General features: G+C 36.9%; 2 protein-coding genes and 1 long non-coding RNA gene across 7 annotated transcripts in view; 1 reads left to right on the forward strand and 2 right to left on the reverse strand.

Annotated features, from left to right (window-relative positions):
* The window catches only part of LOC139968307 (caspase-6-like), a 120,616-nt gene that overhangs the window by 40,872 nt on the left and 58,950 nt on the right, over nt 1-20,794 (reverse strand). The gene's annotated exons all lie outside the window — the stretch shown is intronic.
* On the reverse strand, nt 18-16,975 carry LOC139968333 (caspase-6-like). Of its 3 annotated transcripts, none has more exons than XM_071972613.1 (6): nt 16,759-16,975; nt 12,421-12,499; nt 10,883-11,097; nt 9,981-10,210; nt 4,078-4,219; nt 18-2,286 (listed from the first exon to the last, which is right to left on the reverse strand). In XM_071972613.1, exons 2-6 carry the CDS (start codon nt 12,438-12,440, stop codon nt 2,021-2,023), a joined length of 873 nt encoding a protein of 290 aa, XP_071828714.1. In that variant the 5' UTR covers nt 12,441-12,499; nt 16,759-16,975; the 3' UTR covers nt 18-2,020. The 3 variants fall into 3 exon arrangements, with proteins under 3 accessions (XP_071828714.1, XP_071828715.1, XP_071828713.1); XM_071972614.1 differs by lacking the exon at nt 16,759-16,975 and adding an exon at nt 16,090-16,165; XM_071972612.1 differs by having other exon boundaries at nt 20-2,286; nt 16,659-16,973.
* Nucleotides 15,106-20,794, forward strand: part of LOC139968444 (uncharacterized) — a 143,514-nt gene continuing 137,825 nt past the window's right edge. For both annotated transcript variants that reach the window (XR_011793445.1, XR_011793451.1), the window contains exon 1: nt 15,106-15,234. This is a non-coding gene — a long non-coding RNA (uncharacterized lncRNA). The remainder of the gene's footprint in view (nt 15,235-20,794) is intronic.

Below are 20,794 nucleotides of genomic sequence, written 5' to 3' on the forward strand. Positions count from 1 at the left end.
ATGCACAGACAACGGTTAACTGAAAGGAAATCTAAAATTAATATATTAAATTCATTTCTCAACTTAGATCAAGAAAGGAAAAGATAATACTAATCCAATGACAATACTTAATCATCCAGAAAAACATGTGAGTCCAAAACTAATCCCGAAAACATAATATAACACAGGTTCCTAATGAAGACTCAAGTATGGCAAATAAATTGGTCAGATCAATTGTAACCAGATAGCTTCCCTTAAAGTCAAACCACAACTTTGCAATAAATAAATTAAAGGATCACAATCACACTTGCATTGTAACCGATCCACATGAAAACAATATCATGGTGTAGACCTAAAATAACACAATTTATTCGTAACATGCCCTTGAAAACATCTTCATCGATTGTCGTCTGCATGGACAAACCAAAATACAAAATACATTGAGGTTTCGATGACTTCAATGCACTTGACTTCTGCTTGTTAGTATAACCAGAACTAGCTGTTAAAATACCTCTATTGCATGATAAACACAGTTCAGTGTACTGTACGTGGCTATGCACACCTCCACTTAAAGCAATAGGGGTATTGTACTCAATGCTATGAATCCACATACCAAGTATTAGAGGTATCCACGATTTCCATCGTTAGATATCATGTAAAAGGTTTTTCACAGTTTGACCCCTGGTGACCAATAGGAGATTTGACCTCACAAGCAATAGGATTCTTGTACTCAATATGACAAATCCATATATCATGTTTGACAAGTATCCATGATTTCTACCATGAGAAATCATGTTTTGAATGTTTTCAGGCCTCGACAAATATTTTTTAAAAGTACTCCGTGGCGACCGTGGCTAAAATTCTACTCGCTAAATTGCACTCGCCAGTAGGCCTATGATTGTTGTTCAAGTCTCCAAAGTACATATCTGCAACAGCAATACTTTCTACGAACAAAGGTTAGGCAGTTAGGCAGATTACATGGTGCTACGTAATAGCGCATTGGAAAGTCATGTTTCTTTTCAGTATGAAATTTAAACTTAAAACAATGAAAATCTGAGGTTGTATGAACATCTATCTTCCAAAATTCCCAGCAGCAACAACAGCGAACCTTTCTCAAAACTCCATAAATTTTGTACTGAACGTGTACCAACTAAATACTAAATATGAGATTTTGACCTCTAGTGACCCCAAATGGACTTGTACCTCCACCAAAAAATTGGGAGTGTGAACTCAATGTGGTACTCCTTCACACGATATGCGAGATTGGTCCAAGTTCACCTCCTTGAGATATCTTGTTTACAAGGTTTTCACTATTTGGCCCCTGGTGACCCCAAATGACCTTTGACCTCCCCACAAAATCATAGAGTTTTTCTACTCAATATGTTACTCATATACACCAATAGAAGATTGGTCCAAGCTTCCCTTCTTGAGATGTCGTGTTTACAAGCGAGTCGTCACACACACACCCACACACACACACAAGCAAGCACACACACACACTCTTCGCCTGCATGAATGCATACGTTACGATTATCATCGAAACCAAAAATGAAATTTAACACGTAAACTGCCCCTTCCATTTCATGATCACTGCTGCTAAATTTAGAAAAAATGCATAACTAAAGTCATGCTCCAAAAAGTTAAAAGTAAGCTTAGACAATCTTTAAGCAAACAAAGCCCCATGCCAAACAACAAATAACTCATCTCCCCCATGATTAAACTCTTGGCATTCTAATGTTGCTAAAAAGTATCCCATTTATTCACACATCTAGTTTAAACTTGATCAGATTTACGATGTAGGAGGAGTTAGCGAAACACTTTTTCTCACAATTTCGGACAAGATGACCTCAGACCTCAATTGAACTTGACTTCGACCATTTTAAAACCACATAAGTGTTATGTAAAAATGTGTCCCATTATTCTCTACATATTAATTGGCGTGATGCCTTATCTTAAATGTTGAAAAGCAGAAATCGTCTTAAAAAACATTTGTACGTCTCTTGACCTTTGACCTACGACGTCCTATCACACAGAAACGAGTTTACATGATCTGGCAATTTGAAAAGTAGCCAGACTGTTGGTCAGTAAGACGTAACTGCCTAGTCAGCTTTGAGAGAAAACACGGCATCTGTTTTCTTTCTTCTGGTTCAGGATTACCAGGCACTTCTAAAGTCCTTTCAGACACCAACTTATTCACAACAGTCAGCATCTGTACAAAATCTTCTTTATTTCCGAATTGATTGAGAACCCTGCTAAGGTCTTGAATAAACCAGGTTCCTTTGTACAATTCACGAATTGAGAAGTAACCTGCAAAGAAATGAATTAAGATTTAATTGATAAAGACACAAAAAACTTCATTATTGTTTTATGCATAAATGTAACATAACTTCCAGTTGCATTTGAGTCCATTAATATAATGCTTAAAATGTGAGTAGCAGGAAAGTATGTACGTATGTTATATCAATGCTCTTTACCCGGTACGTGGAATACATAAAAAAAAACGCCAATTACGATTGAAACTATTAAAATTTCATTAGTAAGAATGAAGTTTAGTTTAAACGTCCCAATCAAATATTTTTTAACGGCTTGGTTATCAGATATTTACGAGAAAAAGTTAGTTAGGGTTAGAAATGTTGTTTTATTGATACCGGGACCGGGATTAATGAGGACATCCTACAGCCCCGACTGTTTAAGCTAGGAGTGAACTTATTAGGGAGGTTCCGAGGCGAGTATTTTTTTTTTTTATTTTATTTTTTTTTTTATAAAGGATTGATGTTGCGCTGGGGTCGATGAAGCCGACTTTCAGGTCCTCCCCAGCAAAATAGTAAATTTAAGATTTAAAAGGCGCATTCTTGGAAATTTTTAGACTACAAATTAGTCTATAAGTATCTCCAAATGCAAAGTTGTGCTAATAAATACAATTTATTTCCTTATGAGGTTGAAATAGGGGTGTTCACTAGTAGCAGTTGGCTAAATCTTTTGGGCTGAATGAAGAGAATGTCATCGACTTCCTCAAATTCCTCCGCCTGACGATGGCAGTTGTGGGAGGGTTGTTGGGGGTCATGACAAATTAGAGATAGGAGGTCTCGAGTCTGACTAATCAGAGGAAGACCTTTCCTTTCTTCACAAATATATTCTTACTGTTGAAGTATTTCTCCAACTTAAAATAGGATAGGCCTATTCAATATGTAGCAGTCTCGACTAAGTTTCATTATGTAGTGGTAGACAATTCTGCCACCTGCAAAAAATTCTTCAAACTATCGTATGATATTTCATTTCTGGTGTTGGTGATTAAGTGATGAAGCCGTGGCATATAGGAAGCTTTATAGGAAGCTTTAGTGGCATTATTGACATATAGGAAGCTTCACAAAAGGTGTGTGAGGAGCTAGCTAGCTGGGTGTGGGCCCTTTGTCACAATTTAGGCAGGCTGGCACATTTATTATCTTCAAAGTGAAGAATTAAAGCAAACCAAAATGTTCTTGACCCGTTTGAAAGCTATGACATCACATCATACGTTCACATAAATTGTTACAGTGACTTAAAACTTAAATTTCATTATCATATCTGAATCACAAGAGCATTGCAGTATTGCATATTAGACCGCTGGTTGAGTTATATCTTAACCTAGTATAACGTCCCTTTTCTAGAATGCACATGAGTTTGTCGCATCGTAGAAACTCGAGAATTAGACTACCTCTCAAAGAGATGTTAAAAGAAAGTCCAGAAGAAAATTATTTTTGACTGATTTGACAGTCTTTCAATACTCTGCATTACAGTGAAAGTACGAATGCAAAGCCATTAGCCCGAGATGAGACATGTACTTCGTAATTCGAATATGGACTTGAGTACTAAAGAAACTGCCCCTGACAAAGTTACGTCAAGTTGAACACTCATATTTATTTCAGCCTTTTAAGTTCTAACGTGAAACCGCTTTGCGAAATAACAAACCAGTTGTAGACGTTTTGAGTATCTACAGACCTTGGAGAGGTAACCTTGTTCAATGCAATTGGTAGGGTGTTTTTGGAGATGTATAACCTTTTGTCGTTTAGCTCTATTTCTACGTTATACACTTGGACAGGTATACTTAAGTCCACCTACCATCTGAAGAAGAATAACTTATAAGAAAGTCAGCCTCAGTCGGAATTGTAACTCTCACTCCAGCTGATGTCTCAAAATCCTTCGCGGGGGCGCCCAACGGCACTGCTTGACTCGGAATTTCAGCCTTTCCTCCACGACAAGCCTGCGAAAATAGAAGGGCAGTAAACAGAGTAAATTTGCTTATCAATAGAAACTATAGGAAATATAGCGTATCAACTCTAAATAGCTGAAAGATATCAAAAGTTAACCATTTAAAATAGTTACAAGATAGAGATAGATGAAGTTTCGTTAGGCAGACGCATAGCCAAACTGCATTGTCCTCTTTCTCAGCCCACTTTAAGATTAAGTATTCAGGACACCATGTGTATTTCAAACGTTGTTGTATAAGGGACAAAACCTGCACACTGTTTTAGTCATCATTCGTGACTTGCAACACGAAAGCAAGAAGGTTATGTAAAAATATCATTTTTATTTTTATTATTGTCATCTTTAATGATGGTAGTCCTGCTCAGTGCAGAAGCACTGATTTCCAGAGTATCCCTCATTAGTTCTGGAAGCCTATACTTATTAACAGTTGAGGTGTTAGGACTTATTTGTTTTAAATATAGCGCACATATAAGTATCGTTTTTTTACTAAAACAAAAGCAACCGTGCTGTGACAAAGGAAATCTGATTTGTTAACCATATTTGATAACTCCTATACTATAATACCAGTGTTTGCTCTTATTTTAGCTATCTACTTTTGATTACATAATTTTCAACATTGTACCATGCCTAAAATTATAATGTCTCTCAAAACTGTTCCGCGCTTTTCCCAAATAAATGATCTCTAGGACGACATTGGTGTCATTTGAGTGCGGGGTGGGTAGGGTGCTTGTGTGAGAGGGTTTAGATACAAAATAAGACTGTCATCTGTAAACACAGAATATCGATTTACTCACAATGAGCATATTAGGCTCAACAGAGACGTTACAAAGAACGATAGGATACACTGACGCTCAAGACCTAAAACGTACGGATAACACTGACACATAAAAACACAAAAGCAGCACAGATTGAAGACAGAAAACATGCAGATTGACAGGAACATACAATAAATAACTCCACAGTAACAAACACAACGAATCTCAAAGTATTTTGATGAAAACACGATAGCAGAAATGAACGAATTCAAAGAGCTACGATAAGTACATGTGTACCCTTAATCGACCAACGCCTTCAGTCCCAAGATAACGTAACTTAATCCTTATTATGATAAAGAGTATATAGGCTTGGACTAACAAAAACTGGTTTAGCTAGTTAGGCGAAACGTTTCCGCGAGAACACTCACTATAGAAAAAGTGGTAACCAATGCAGATCAGAATTATGTTGCCTTTCACATCAATCTTGTCTGCAATAACGTTTACTGATGTGATTTTTCCGGTAACCTACGTAGGATATACAACTTACACATCTTTTACGATAGGAGTATAAATTACGTGGAGCCACCTTTTGCAAATGTGTCATGTCATAGTGCAACTTCGGATGGTGGGGAGGGAGGGGGTGTAATATCATTAATTATCTTGGTTTTTTAACACCTTTTCAATGAGAATGTAATCAGACCAATACACAAATATCAGTATCATGACAAATGAAGGCATCAAAACTCAAGCTCATGTCCACTTTATGCTTCCTAAAGTGTTCAGTTTCATATATGAAGAAACGTTAAAATGTAACATCTACCTACAGAAATACGGTTTCTCTACGCTGTTGGCGGCGTTGCTCATCGCGAGCATCACTCTAGCCTAATTTTTTACTACCTTTGTCTGGCTTAGTAATACCTAGTTGCATAGTTAAATGTCACGTACTTATACATGAAACGTTGGAGGGTGCTAGCATAATTTTGTTTCTTCAGTAGTTATTATGCTACAAAGGATGGGGCTGCGTTTAGACCGGATTACAAGAAAATTTGCATAGCACTCTTCAGATTTGAGAGAATCTTTGATGTTTTCTTCCACAGGCTGAAAAGTCCAGGATCATATTGGAAGTTATACCAGACCTCTTGAAAAAAATCCACTAAGTCGGCACATGGAAACACAAACAAAATGAACTTCACCAGACTGATACACCCTCAGCCCTTGTTTCTATACATTGGGATTGTTTAGCCATTTAGGTTGCTCGACATAACAAAGGAGAAGGCACTTGCTGTTCCAGAACGTAAATTACAAGGCAATCGAAGAATCCAGTTACTGCAAACATTTTTTACATCAAACATTTAATTCATCCAAACATGTGACCACGTAGTTCCAATATGTGACCGCAAAATTGTTTCCTTCAACCCGCCCACCACCCCCCCCCCCCAAAAAAAAATATATATATATCAAAGGAAATGTGTTTTGAAACCAACAACATAAAAGATGACGGTCTCATTCTATCAAATTTGCAGCTTATTATTATTGAGGGGTCTAAGGTGGCTAGAACTGAGAACTTAGGAGTATACATCGATGGCAATTTGACCTTTTCGTGCCACGGCTCAAGGGTATTTATCAAAGTTTATTATATAGTATATAGTGTGGCTAACGTTTTGTATTTCTTTAACAAAAGTGCTAAGAAAATGTATTCAAAACTACTATTCTACCACTGGCTGATACCATTTGTAATATATTGTACAAAGACAACGAAACAATGATGAAGTTTCTTAAATACACATCAGCTATATTTAATTTAGATTGCAATATAATTTTAGAAAACTAAATGCTGCTGCAAGAACTGAGTTTAAAAGAATTGCTTAATGAATCAAAATCACCCTTTGTAAACTCTACTAAAAAGTGTCCTGCAAAAAAATCGAACAGAAATCTAAGAAATCCCCACATCTTACTAAAATACAGAGCACAAATTTACATAAACTCTTTTATATACCTTTCTGCTTGCTACATTCCATCCGAGTCCTTAGAATTTTTGTTAGAGTGTTTGTTATATCGTTTATAGTTTACTTTTGTAAGTAGTTTATATGATATCCTATCAACTTAACATGTTTGTCTCTTTTATATTCGTTTTTCTTCCTGTCAACGAATTTTATGACTCCACTTTATAAATTTTATATTTATACTGGAATGAATAAATAAATAAAATAATAGAAATAACAATAAAAAAATAGAAAGAATAAGTACATGGTTTAGTACAACTTGAGCAAGAGCACAGTTGTTTCCAACTTTAAGAATGAGGATTCACGCGAGGTTGGGTTAGGTATTATGAGTGTGCCTGTGAGCAATAGAAAAATTTCACAAAGAATACAAAATGTGACATAAATTTAGTACTTTAGAAACGATAAATAATAATAATAGCACAGTTACGATGCATGACTTGCGATGCATCATTCAGGACACGGCGTCTACCAATACACTAGTTACTGAGCTTTATAAGGGTCCATATCTTTACACCAGGGAGCATCCATCCCGCCATGTCATGCGAATTGACTCCCTGAACAATTTAATACACACTATCGTGATGACCTGGATGAAGGTTAATTTCTTTATACACATTGCTTATATTTGCATCGTATGTTAGTGTTCAAAAGCGAAAGCTTCCAAAAAGTTTGAAGGATACTTATAAACTAATGTCACAGACATTTCACGTGTAACACTAACTTGAAAATGTAGAATTGCAAACAATTTTCCTTAGTCTATGCACTTCAGAGTTCCTATCTAACAGATAGGAACTCTGAAGCCACTTACGCCACTGGAACAGTTATTTTTGCAAAAGCATTTGTTCACATTTTTAGGAAAACGGAATCAAAAGTACCACATTATGGTTTTACATAACTCTAAGCAATGAAATTGATTATGATTTAGCAATTTAGCACGTAAATAAATGTACAGTACCATAACTAAGATAATTAAGTTAATTAAAATTAAAATTTTCAAATAGCAGTATGCAATTCGATTGATGTGCAAATGGAAGGTATATTTTCTTGTTTGTCAATTTAGAAACTGAATAAAGTGTGTTCGCAATAGAATAATTTGATGATATTATGCAAACTTCGACTCTATTAATATAAATGTATTTTAAAATCGCACAATGTGTGTTGTGAAACATCTAGGTAATAATAGTTGTATGTTTTTTGGGGAGAATTTTTTATAGATTCATTCATTAATGTCTTTGAAATTGAACAGCAGAGACAAGATGTCTCGATCAATAAAATGTTTTTGATGGTAAACCATAGAATGTTTCTTGTTACAATTGATTATATTTGATAAACAGGCAGTTACAAGCACAATAAATATATTGATCATGTTAATCATGATGCATTATAATTACGTCATGTGCGTGTACATCCACTGGGGTGCAGAACGTGAAGAATTAAAAAGGATACATTAATTTAGTACTTTAGAAACGATAAATAATAATAATAACACAGCAACGATGCATGACTTGCTATGCATCATTCAGGACACGGCGTCTACCAATATACTAGTTACTGGGCTTAATATGGGTCCACACCTTTACACCAGGGAGCATCCACACCGTCATGCCATGCGAATTGACTCTCTGAACAATTCCATACACAATGTCGTATAGATCTAGGTTTTGTCCAGAGCTGGAACGTTAGAGCCAGGCGATGTAGGCATGGGGTATGGAACGATTACATTACATTACTGAACAGCATTTGGATATGTTAGCTAATTTCTTAATAGATAAATAAACGTTGAGAATTGGTACGAATTCCTGTAAAGGTTCTTTCCAATGATACAATAATGAGGACTAAGAGGAACATACTTAAACACGTTAATTCGATATATGTATATAACCAATGCAAATCCATATTTCATACATTGTAGAAAATCGTTGGTGTTCTGTTTAGAGTAAATAAGACCAATATACCACCCCTTACAACAGCCGACTCTCCATGCCTCCCTAGCCCTAGCCCAACATACCCATATCCGACCCATCCATGTAACCCAGGAAAACTAAGAAATTTTCGATCATAACTTTTCGGTTAATAACTTTGTGTGAAACTCCCATTGTTAATATGGTCCCCTGAGCTCCTAGATACGCCAATGAGTATATATTAACAATAGCAAACGTTTACAGAATAATTTAATGTATAGTTCTTTCAAAAGGTCTGTGTGGATACTTGTGTGTTTTTACTATTATGTTTTGATCGTATCTATTTGAAACGGTTGATTAATTGAAAATAAAATGAAAATACAATTTAAGTTTAGTTTTGATTTGTCAAAAGAAAATAGAACATGAGGACAATCCATGAATTGCGTATCTCATCGATAACTCCATTCATGCCCTTCGTGACGCTAACATTATCTTTGATGATCGCTGCATTGAACAAATCAACATTTCGTCCTTTTTCCCATTGCGTTTTTACCTCAGTCTTCATTCTAACTATGTATTTTGACAAAACTTTTGAACGTTGCAAGTCTAGTCCACATTTGTCCTTGTATCCACAGCAAATCTCACTTTCGCTTCATTGAGGTTTTTAACTTTCATTCTGAAGTGCTTTAAAGCATAAGTCTCTATCAAGGGACACATCCATAAAAAAGGGAAAAGTAGAGTAGTTAATGAGAATTTCTAACATGAGGCAGCATTAAAATTTAATATTTGACATCAGGCTTAATGATAAAAATATATTTCTCAAGGTTTCAAGTCTATTTGAGGTTTCCATTTGCACGAGCAGATAAAGTACATAATTTGTTTAGTTTGAACTTTGGCCTCAGTGACATACGTAATCCCATATGTTGATATAAGTTGACATACCCATCATACCTAGGAAGGTTGAAAGCCACTTCAATGCTTCCTGTTTGGAAGTTGTATTTAGTTTGTTTCTATTTTGGTTCGTATAGGTATAGTCAAAGCTGAAACCTATTGTTAATGTAGACAACTTCGTCCAATTCATAATGGCATCAACTTACTTGGATGATGAATATCTTTGGTTTTCCAATAAGTGATCTACAATTACTTCCTCGAAAAATATCGAATACATCATCATTGAGCAGCAACCACGTCCTGCTCGTCGAATTCACATTACCATCGCTTTTAAAACTGTCTGGATCACCGTCGCTTCCATAAATGATGCCTTCATCACCATGTGTAAGAAACACACACAGGAAGCAGTCGAAATCTGAGTGATCGAATCTGCCGGCTATAAAAGTGAAAAGCGCTACATTCATTGTAAAATAAAACTAATTCAACAATATATATTAAATGTTATAATTTAGACGAATTGTTTTGGCGAAAACTTTACAATAGTCTGCTTAGTCCAGTCAATCATTATGGATATAATTGTGTGTTTAGTATTTTCTATTTGCAACTCCTCAGTATCAACTGGTCTTATATGTAAGACATATTTATAATTATAATACACATTTAAACTGATGAAACTATGAGAACCGGGTGTTCTTACCTAACCATTTTTTGAGGTGCTGTCCTACAGAAGCAACAACTGGGACCTACGTGCTTGGACTACGAAGAGATGTTATGGCACAGTGTATTTGTTACTCCTTGTGGTCAAATTATCTGACAAATATTCGATAATACGATATAGACCCTGCATAATGGGACGCCCGTAACCAGATCACGAATTCCACAAAAAAAAAAAAAAACCTTAAGGTTCTAAATGCGTCACGTTATTCCTTATTAAAGTTTTGTCTCCTTGTCCCTATCTGCGTCTTAAGAAGTTTTCACTCCGCTTGGGAGGGAAAATAAGACGCTAAATGCTATTGGACTAAATTCAAATACAGAATCTCGAATATATTTTTTCATTGGTAATTTGGAGACACGGGGCTTAGCACAGAAGTTCTTATTTAATCTTTACCTTTAAGCAGAACATCACTGATTCTATTAGCAGTGTAATCATCAAATACGTGTACTTCGAAACCTAGATTCTTGAAGGTAGTGTATAGTTTGTCTCTGTCTATCCGAGTACCGGTCCTGTTTGCCATTTTTTCAAAACGTTCATTATTAAAAATGATAGCAAGACCTCGTGGATGATGTTGCATATTATATCCTAAGTCAAAATGTATCGGTGACCTGCAATAAGAAACATACAAGATGCTGTCAAAATTAAACTATTCAGGCTTGTCAGGTAGCATTGTAAATGTTGAAGATACCTTTGATATCTGACGAAATCTTACAGGGATCTATCGTTCAAAGACACTAAGACAATCATGAGATTTATAAAATGGAGAGATTAACCGGATACCGTACTTATATTTTAATACTTAAGCAAGCTGTTATTCAGTACATAGGCCTATTGTTGTCAGGGTATCGATGCCAGCTTGTTTACAGTGAGGCAAGCAAACTTGGTTTCGAAAGTTTATACCATTTATCACTCTTCATGTTTTGGGGCAAACAGCCAAAGACATTGCAGAAACCCTCGTCATGTTATACATCAATTGTCTTTCGGAACCTTGCATCGCTTAACGAAGAGATACTGGCACTTGTGAAAGGGCTCAACAAAGGAAACTTCATGAAAATCCGAGGCGTATCTCGCAATCACCAAAATGTTGAAAGTAAACTTCTTTCGACAGTTTCGTTTCCATCCATGTCTAGGATTTAAAGCCCAATAACACTCGTGAGAGTCAACGTGTTATTCAACTCGCAATGCACGTGTGGCGATCGCATGCCTCTACGCGGGGTGGGGGTGGTCACGGTTGGGAGGGACGTATGAACAACTTTTTAAGGTCACCATTACCCTGGGTACAAATGCGTATATCAAGGAGCAACTGTGGGATTGGTCACGAAAGGAGAGACTACAATCAAGTTATGATAGTTGGTGCCTCGAATCAGACGCTTTGTACACTCAGACAGTCTCTGATGTGAATAGGGTTTCGTTTAAATTCCCAGCGAATACATGTGGTCATTTGACGTGCATTACTAGACCGACCGCTCTTTTGTGCCCCAAGGTACATTTTAGAAGTGACCATCTAGATTACGGGATGCAGTATCAATATGCTTACCTATTATCTGGCCTACAGGGGGCTTCATTAAAATGGTGCTAATTGCGTTTTGTAATTACCTTGGGTGGTCTTTCGTTCTCCGGGGACGTTATAACTGACTGCGTCAAATAACACGTAACAAATCGCCTTATTTGTCAAATGTAGCATCTATTTCTATCCAAACAACTTCAAGTTTACACAAAACAAGAACCTTCCATAGGACAATCTTTAAAGCATCGTCACATTTCAGTAAACGCACCACCCTACAGAAAATCCTTTAATCCTGCGTATTGTACTACGGATACGTGAGATCACTATAAACGCCAACGTACACGTTGATTTACACAAGGGTGACCCGAGTTTACACTCACGGTTCATCCCCAATATTTGCCACTTTTAAAACTTAAATACGTACTCGTTATCAGCTTCAGCCATGGTGTCATGGTACCTCAACTGCACAAGAAAAACAGAATTGTTTTGTAATTCCTAGTGATCTGTTTGAAAGACAAAATAAGAAGACAATGAAAGACACTTTTAAAGCGGAGTTTCTTAATTTATGTGTTCACATTTTTGAGTGGTTATGATAGCTTTATATCTCATTTGATCTTTATACGATAGGCCTCTATTTTGATTGTAATTTGAATGGTCCAGCTAATATATTTGATTATAAGAAATTATGTTCGCATACAACTATTTTTAAAACATTAATTTCACCATTTGAGATGAAAAGATTTGTTACAACTACTTTTGCATATATGAAGGGAAATGTAATCATCAATTTAGCCACTGATATGACTAACAACCTGGTGAAGCCCCTCGGGTTGATTTTATTGCAATGTATATGGCATTTTAACACCATTAATTTCCAGTTAACAACAAAATACCTTTCAATTAAATTTGGCTAAGAATCTTTTACATTTTTTAGTGACGCACTGAGTACTTTACACCACATTTGACAACCGTCATCATTTGTTTCAGTCTTGCTGCTATTTAAAGGGGTGATTTTATAGGCATATCAAATGGTTTACGTGTAAACTAGGTATACTGGCAAGAACTTCAATTTCAATTTTCTTGACCTTTCACTTACCTCTTCCGCCTCCACCCCTCCCCCCACCTGACTATCAAAACGTGGTAATCGCACATTTCCATGTTACTATGCCTAAATTGTCAGTGCAACAACCCACCAAATCATTTTTTACCCACCTTGTTAAAATTATTTTACCTACCCAGTAAATTGAGCTTGCCTATTTTCCACCCAGTCAATTATTCTGCCGGCTGAATCCAGTAAATTATTTGGCCCTGACAAATTCATATCAGAGATATGTAATCAGACGATAACCGAACTATTGAGATGCTATCTCAAGTAGCAGATTATATCCATACTATGTGTGTCAAGTTATCATTGACCATTTTGTGATAAGTAAAGTTGACGATATGTGCTGCACAAGCAGTAGTATAGAACCATCCATTGTTTGTTGCTCACCAAATAAATAAGAAAATCGGCGAAAACCAGGGCTATCAATCTTGGTTGTAGTTTTCAACTACTTTTAATTTTGTAAAAATGACGTTTTCGCAATGTGAGGTGGTTCGTCAATTGAAGTGGCTAGACTTTGTAGGGGTAACAGTCAACCCGTTTAATAAGATATGTCGAGGTACAGGTTAACCCGCATGAGAATCTCGTGGAACATTAGAGGCACATTGCATTAACGAGAGCTCCTGAGACGTTCATCTGAAAGTCTGCCTGTACATTTAGTCCAGCAAAGATAAGCCAAAATTAGGTGAACCTAGAACAATCTGCAACAGAAGGATTTTTTAATGATTTGCATGCTACCCCCCTCCCCTACCCCTCCCCCTGAACACCATATCATTGTGTAAAAGTAAGTTAGCCTGATGTTTCGATCCTAGCAGGATCTTCTACCCTAGCAGAAGATCCTGCTAGGATCGAAACACAGGCTTTCTAGTGGATAGGCAGTTTGTTAACAGTTTTATTTTGATTTTCATCCATATTTGTCAACTGGATTTATATACTGCTAACACACTAGCCCCATCTAAACTGCGAGCGCTCAAGGGTTCGACTGTCTTAGTTAACATCATTCTCCACGTGTAAGGGTAGACAACACGACCACTAAAAATGTAACTGTTTCTTAGGGAAAGATAGTCTTATTGAAAAAAACAGTATCCTAGACGAACCCACATAAGTGTGCAAAGTTGAGCGTATAATCTACCATCGCCGATGACGGAGGGAGAGGGGGGGGGGGGGGCGACTGTGTCTGTTCAGTGTTTCTTTGCTCAGCAGGCCACTAAGTCTAATGAAATGCATGAAAGTAGTTTTAAAGCAAATATAAATCAAACATTAAGTGTTAAAACTATGGATTCTTCTCAAATCACTTACTAGCCTAGTCAAAATTGCTCTACTGTACATTCATTTGAGATTATTATGTGCTTAAAACATCCACGAACGTGCCCTTCTTTATTTTTCAACTATATGGGCCTTCATCTAATATTGTGGCTATAAAGGGCAAAAGTTTGCAAATAAAAGTCGTCGGTTTAATATGTCTTCAACCAGTTGTAAATTATGGAAGCCATAAAAACGTTCATGTGCCATGAGTCTTATACCCGTTTTAAGTTTGCGTTTTTCAACTGGGGTTTACCAAGATCAGTTAACTTCTTATTAGCTTTCTAGTTGCGCGAAATTCAAGCATGTGTAAATAATTTACAATGTACATGGTACAGGTTGATAAAATCTCCGCAAGCTCCCATGGAAACTTTGAAAAGCAAAGGTAGAACGGTATGACTTTAAGTTAATGATAACTAATGAGGTTGTAAACAATCATGCAAATATTGTATATAGGTCCATGTATGCATGAATATATCGTGAAAAGGATAAATCACTCGTAAAATTAAGCGGATGATATCTGACAGCTTTATAAAAGTGCGGGCAGATAGAACGCGTTCACATATGGCTTGAATTACCTGCAACGACAGCAAACGTGTTTTGAAGTCACAGGCAATTTTATGATTTTACGTATGGATCAGGTTTTACAGGCAATTTAAACTTTCCTGATACATCAAGCCGTAAAACTATCATAATATTTTTCTGGTGGGGTAGGGTGAAGAATGTATCAAAAGGGGCTGAATGTCTGGTACGAACACCCCTGGAAGTAGGAGTACAAGTCAGGAAGAGAACTTACACTTCAGTGATAGAAAGGCACATCTAAAGAAGAGGAAGGTAAGCGTAATATATATTCCACTATTCGTGAATATAACCAAAAGTGAGTGTGTGGTTGGGTACAGGGAATTCAAAATTTACCCCGAATGTGTTAGGAATGAACCTGAAGCTTTTTGGAAGGGACAAACATGAAACAAAGGATGGGTACTGCATTGGGCTCATTGGAGACAACTCTAACGTAAGGTATCTTTTGGCTACACCTTAATTTGTTTCCTGAACAATCGACTTGGTATACGGAGAGTGAGACTGAGAGCAATATTAAAACCGATGGGAAACACAGCCATTCTACCCCCGCCCCCCCCCCCCCCACACAATGTTCCCACATGTTAAAACGCACAAATAGCAAGAAGAATCACTGACATTTCGTTCTTGTCCTTAAGCAAATTAGTTTTAAAAATCTTTAGCGTCTGGTGTAAAACTTTAATTATGTTTGTAGAGAAGCTTTAGAAAAATGTCCATTGTACCTTCACTAACATAAAAATCTAAGTCAAATACTAATTGAGTGCAATGCACCAATCTGCACGGAATCCAACAACAAGTTGTGAACATTTTCTTGCTAATTTTCGTTTAAAGATTTGATTACTTCATTGGCTGTAGACGGCTACACAATTCAATAACGGATAGTTACGTTGTTTACAGTGCAAGCAAGTGTAATGTTTGAACTATAGGCTACCTTGTGGTTATATAGAAATGCATAAGAAGTCCGTGATGTCATGCTTAGACAAGAATCATTCGTAGACTATTTCCTGCTTACAGTTGAGAGTAAACTTAGAAACGTCGGGTTACAAAGAACTCACGTATATGTTTGAAAACGATACTTTTCAACAAACAGGAGTCATTTAATACTAATGATACCTTTCAGGTCTCCTACAAAGTTGCATGCCACAATCCACTCGGCTCCGTCGCCCGGACTTTTTTCATTACCAAATAACCTACGGTCCCATTATGTCCGGATAATCCTGGTTTCAATGGTTCTGTTTGTAATGTCACTAACATACTTCAGCCTCGTGGACATTTTTCATAGGTCTATATGTGATTGTAGTAGTGTGTCTCCTAAGAACGCCTGACACAAACTAACTTTAAACATCAAAACAATAATTATAATAAAATCATATTTACCTTATCCACACCTAGACATCCTGATTACCTTATAGAAATATAATATATGCACAAATCTCATTGCGACTTTCTTGATAATTTGTAGACTTACTTTGTCTAATTAAATTCAACCATGTTGTTGTATTAACTTTAGCAAGTCGTGCAATACAGCAATGCATACAGCGCTAACAGTTACACGGAGCTATTAACATATTATCAATACTATGATGAATGTAAACATAACATTATTAACAAGGCTTTTCCTCCTGAGAATAAGGTCTATTTCATGTTAAAGGTTTGGTGCCTACAGATATTGTGATACTTACTGGAATAGATTCCGTCAAATATGCAAAGAGTTTAATTCACATTAGGCCATCTGGATAATGAATGTCATACAGTTGGGCTTGAAATGAAATAATGTCGTTCCTTGATTCTGCAATCGGGTATTTCCATCCATCGATAACGGTGTATGATTCTTTATTACAAAACAAACACCCATTGCTTGTATCGTATTTTCTATTATGACTCATGAACCGTTTTCAATAAGCCTGTTCATGGTTGTAATATCTTGCAGTAATAGAGAAACAATATCGGTCATAAGGGTTTGCTTGCTACAACTAAATGTGTTCGAGTACTACTTGTTATAATAAACTTCAACCACGTTTTTGTTGTTGTAACATTCTATACTTTAGCAAGTCGTGAAATATAGCAGTGCATATAACACAGGTACTTACACTGAGCTATTAGCCTACATGGTTATCAGTACTATGAAGAATGCAAAAGGGAGGGCGTTGTGGTCAAGTGGTTAAGGCAGTGGACTTGTGATCAAAGGATTACAGGTTCGAGCCCTGGCCAGATCATTGCGTTGTGTCCTTGGGCAAGGCGCTTTATCTCCATTGCCTCTCTTCACCCAGGTGTATAAATGGGGACCTGCGAGGTAACTTGTAAATATAGTTGCGTGCGCCGGTTTGTGGCTGCACCCTATGGGAAGTCCCCCGGGGGACACGTGGTTGTCGTGCACTGTGGTGCCCCAGGAGAGATTGTTTGAATTGTGCACACTTTGGTGTGTGGGTGTGACAAGTTACCAATGACCAAGGGTTAAGTTGCAAAGTCGTGTGAGGAGGCATTAGCCTCATGACTGTAAACCTTAAACTTTAAACTTTTTCGTAATAAGGATTGCTGCTTGGCTGATTATGTACTCTTAGTGTTATTTGCAATATTAAGGCTGATGTAGTGTTTTTCCACATAGCTGCCATATTTACATGATAGGTCCTAACTCTAATGAGCTTAGTAAGGCCTGGCTAGATACGGCGGGGCTGGGGGGGGGGGTAGTGGTGCATTTTATGGATCTGGACCGCGGCCTGGGGTCCTTAGGGACAATTGAAAAAAATGCAAAAGAATAGTGTATTCTGATAGTCATGATTGCAGGAAGACTTCTAAGGTGACGTAATTTGTTTCATTTCCGACCTTATTCTTGACAGCCCTCGAGTAGACACATGAGTGGCGGAATTAGTTATGTTTATCCAGCTTGAAGAGAAAAAACATCCGTGTAACCACAGTTGCGGAATTATTGCTCCCTTTTTCTTCTCTGCTCCACGTGTCCAATACGATCACTTCTTGGGGAGGAGGGGTGGGGGTACTCGCTATATTGCCTGACAAAACATGTCAAAATGAGCAAATAACATACAAACGTACAGACTAAGATCCTATATACGAAATGTGATATATGATTGACGAAAACCTGACGTATAAACACATCAGTGACTTACAATGACCCTGTAGCAGAGTAATATATCATCACTCTTGAGTTTTTGCGCTATTCTAGAATGTGCTCAAAACAGTTATTTAAAGCAATTATTCAATTTAACGACGAGACAAAAGGGCAAAGAACACCTGTTTGCTATCGGATCAAAAAGTACGATTTAATTATCTAGTCTTTATAAATAATGTATTTTCAGTTGGCTGTTGCTGCCTATTAGTGTTCTGTCGGTCTTTACAGATAATGTATTCAGTTGGCTGTTGCTGCCTATTGGTGCTCTGTCTGTCTTTACAGATAATGTATTCAGTTGGCTGTTTCTGCCCATTGGTGCTCTGTCGGTCTTTATAGATAATGTATTCAGTTGGCTGTTGCTGCCTATTGGTGCTCTTTCGGTCATTAATGAAAACGATTGGCCATTAAGGTGCACGCTGTGAAACATTTACAGTTAAGATGAGTTACATAGTTGTGATATAGGAATATGTGGTGGTGTTCCATTTTGGGCGTCATGTAACTAAACACATGTTAGTCTGTACGTTTGATTGCGTATTGTAATTCCCTGCAGGACAAATACGGGTACTTGCATAAACGGGCTGGATTTAAGGTTTGTGAGTGACGGGGTCCGCCGTTCAAGAAAGGACAGACAGGCATTGCAAGGGTTTTCTCTTTAATGCGCTGACACCAATTAACTCAAAGATAATAGAAAATTACTACACTAAATACATTTATCAACCTTAATAAAGAAAGGAAAAGACAATACTAATACAACGACAATACTTAATCATCCAGAAAAACATATGAGCCAAACACCATTCTCGAAAACATGATATAACACGGGTCACGAATGAATTCTCAATTATGGCAAATAAATTAATCACATCAGTTGTAACCAAATAGCCTCCCTTAAAGTCAATCGTGATCCATGAACTTGAAATGCATTAATTAGAGTATTACTATCACACTTGCATTGCAGCCGATCCACGTCAGAACAAGATCATTGTATGGACCTCAAATAAGACATATATTTCGTTAAATGCCCTTGAAAACATCATCACCGGCATTCGACTACATGGCCAAGTAAATTACGTTATAGAATTTGATATGTAACTAGCCCCTCCTCTTTATTCTCTCTGCAACTAATTCAGAACAAATAATTATAACTAAAGTCATGTTCCCAAAATTTAAAAATAAGATTAGACAATTTTAAGCAAATAAATGGTCCCATGTCTAACAACAAATTACTCATCTCCCCCATGATTTAACTCTCGGCATCCTAATTTTACTAAAAAGTATATCATTTGTTCACACATCTAGTTTGAACTTGATCAGACTTACGATGTAGGAGGAGTTCGCGGAACCCTTTTCTCACAATTAAGGCCAAGTTGACCTTTGACCTCAATTGACCTTTAACCTCGACCCACATAGTATTATTTTAACATTTGTCCAATTATTCTCTACATATCGTGTGGTGTATTGCCTTATCTTAGATGTTCACAAGCAGGTTTCTTGATCTCTGATATTGACCAATGACGTCCTATCACACCGGACAGAGTTCACATGGCCAGGCACCTGCCAACCAAGTTTTAACTTGTTCGGACTTACGCTCTACAAGTAGTTCACGACACACTCTTATTTGCTCAATCTTACTCTCTCTCGCACATGCACACACCGTGGCTGAACTTGAAAACATTGTCGCGAACTCCAAACCATGGACTTTTTAATCTGGTGGGTGTGTGCCTGAGCATGTCATTTAGTATTTCTGTGACTTATGACGTCATGACGGTGACATGTCAACCATCAAAGTCGTTACGCGCATACCATACCAAAAAGTGACCAAAATTTTCAATCCCATTTGGCACATCAGTCTCTGCATGTTCATATCGCGTTTAGTAACGTTAAACTCCAGTGTAAAGAGACCGAAGAGTTCAAAAGTTAAACTCGGCCAAATTTGTGAGAAAAATGTCGCAGCTAACCTGAACCTAAAGATATGTAAGGAAGGGATCCTCAGACCCACTCTACATTGGGGAGGCTTCAATGACTTCAGTGCATTCACTGTTTTGTTATAAAAAATATTCATTTATCTCTGGCCCTTCTACAGTCGGGGGAAGTTTGTATCCTCCCCTCCCCCCTAACACACACACACAACTTAAATATCAAGTCTTATTAAGCATATACACATGTAAATATAACAAAAATAGTGTAATAAAACAATGTTAATAGAGAACGATAAATGAATATACTTAGCCATAGTTTCTTATATGCTATCATTCAGACCTTTGGCAATATCTTTTCATTTATTGTATATATGGAAACTGTGGTTTTTAATACAATATGTTTTTCAACACATCTACACATCAACACATCTACAGCTCTTTTAAAATGGGCAAATTGTACAATTTTTTTGTGAGGAAAACAACATGAAATAGCATTCCCAAAAACTCATAACCGTATCACAGTTCCAAAAAAAAGTAGGGTTATCTTCATCTTCTAATTTACAGAATGCACATAAAGAATCCTGTCAATCTTTCATCTTAAAATGTAGCTGATCTGTTCCAAGAACAAAATGTAATTATCTCAACTGTAAGTAACATATTTTCATATCCCGAACACTATAACAACAATTGTAAAAAAAAATCTGACTACATTCACCGTCAGGAATGTTAAACAGGGTACGCCACTTGGAGCATATTGAAAGGGAAGTAACAT

Source organism: Apostichopus japonicus, chromosome 1 (assembly GCF_037975245.1).
Source record: "Apostichopus japonicus isolate 1M-3 chromosome 1, ASM3797524v1, whole genome shotgun sequence".
Classification (NCBI taxonomy): Eukaryota; Metazoa; Echinodermata; class Holothuroidea; order Aspidochirotida; family Stichopodidae; genus Apostichopus; species Apostichopus japonicus.

Bases quoted from the DNA above. Each gene is read 5' to 3' on its own strand.
- LOC139968333 (XM_071972613.1), bottom strand. From the start codon at position 12,440: ATGGCTGAAGCTGATAACGA. The intron at 10,211-10,882 runs GTAAAGATTAAA...TCACTTTTATAG, and splicing joins CAGTGATGTTCTGCTTAAAG to CCGGCAGATTCGATCACTCA. The intron at 4,220-9,980 runs GTAAGTTGATGC...CTATTTTCGCAG, and splicing joins CAAAGATATTCATCATCCAA to GCTTGTCGTGGAGGAAAGGC.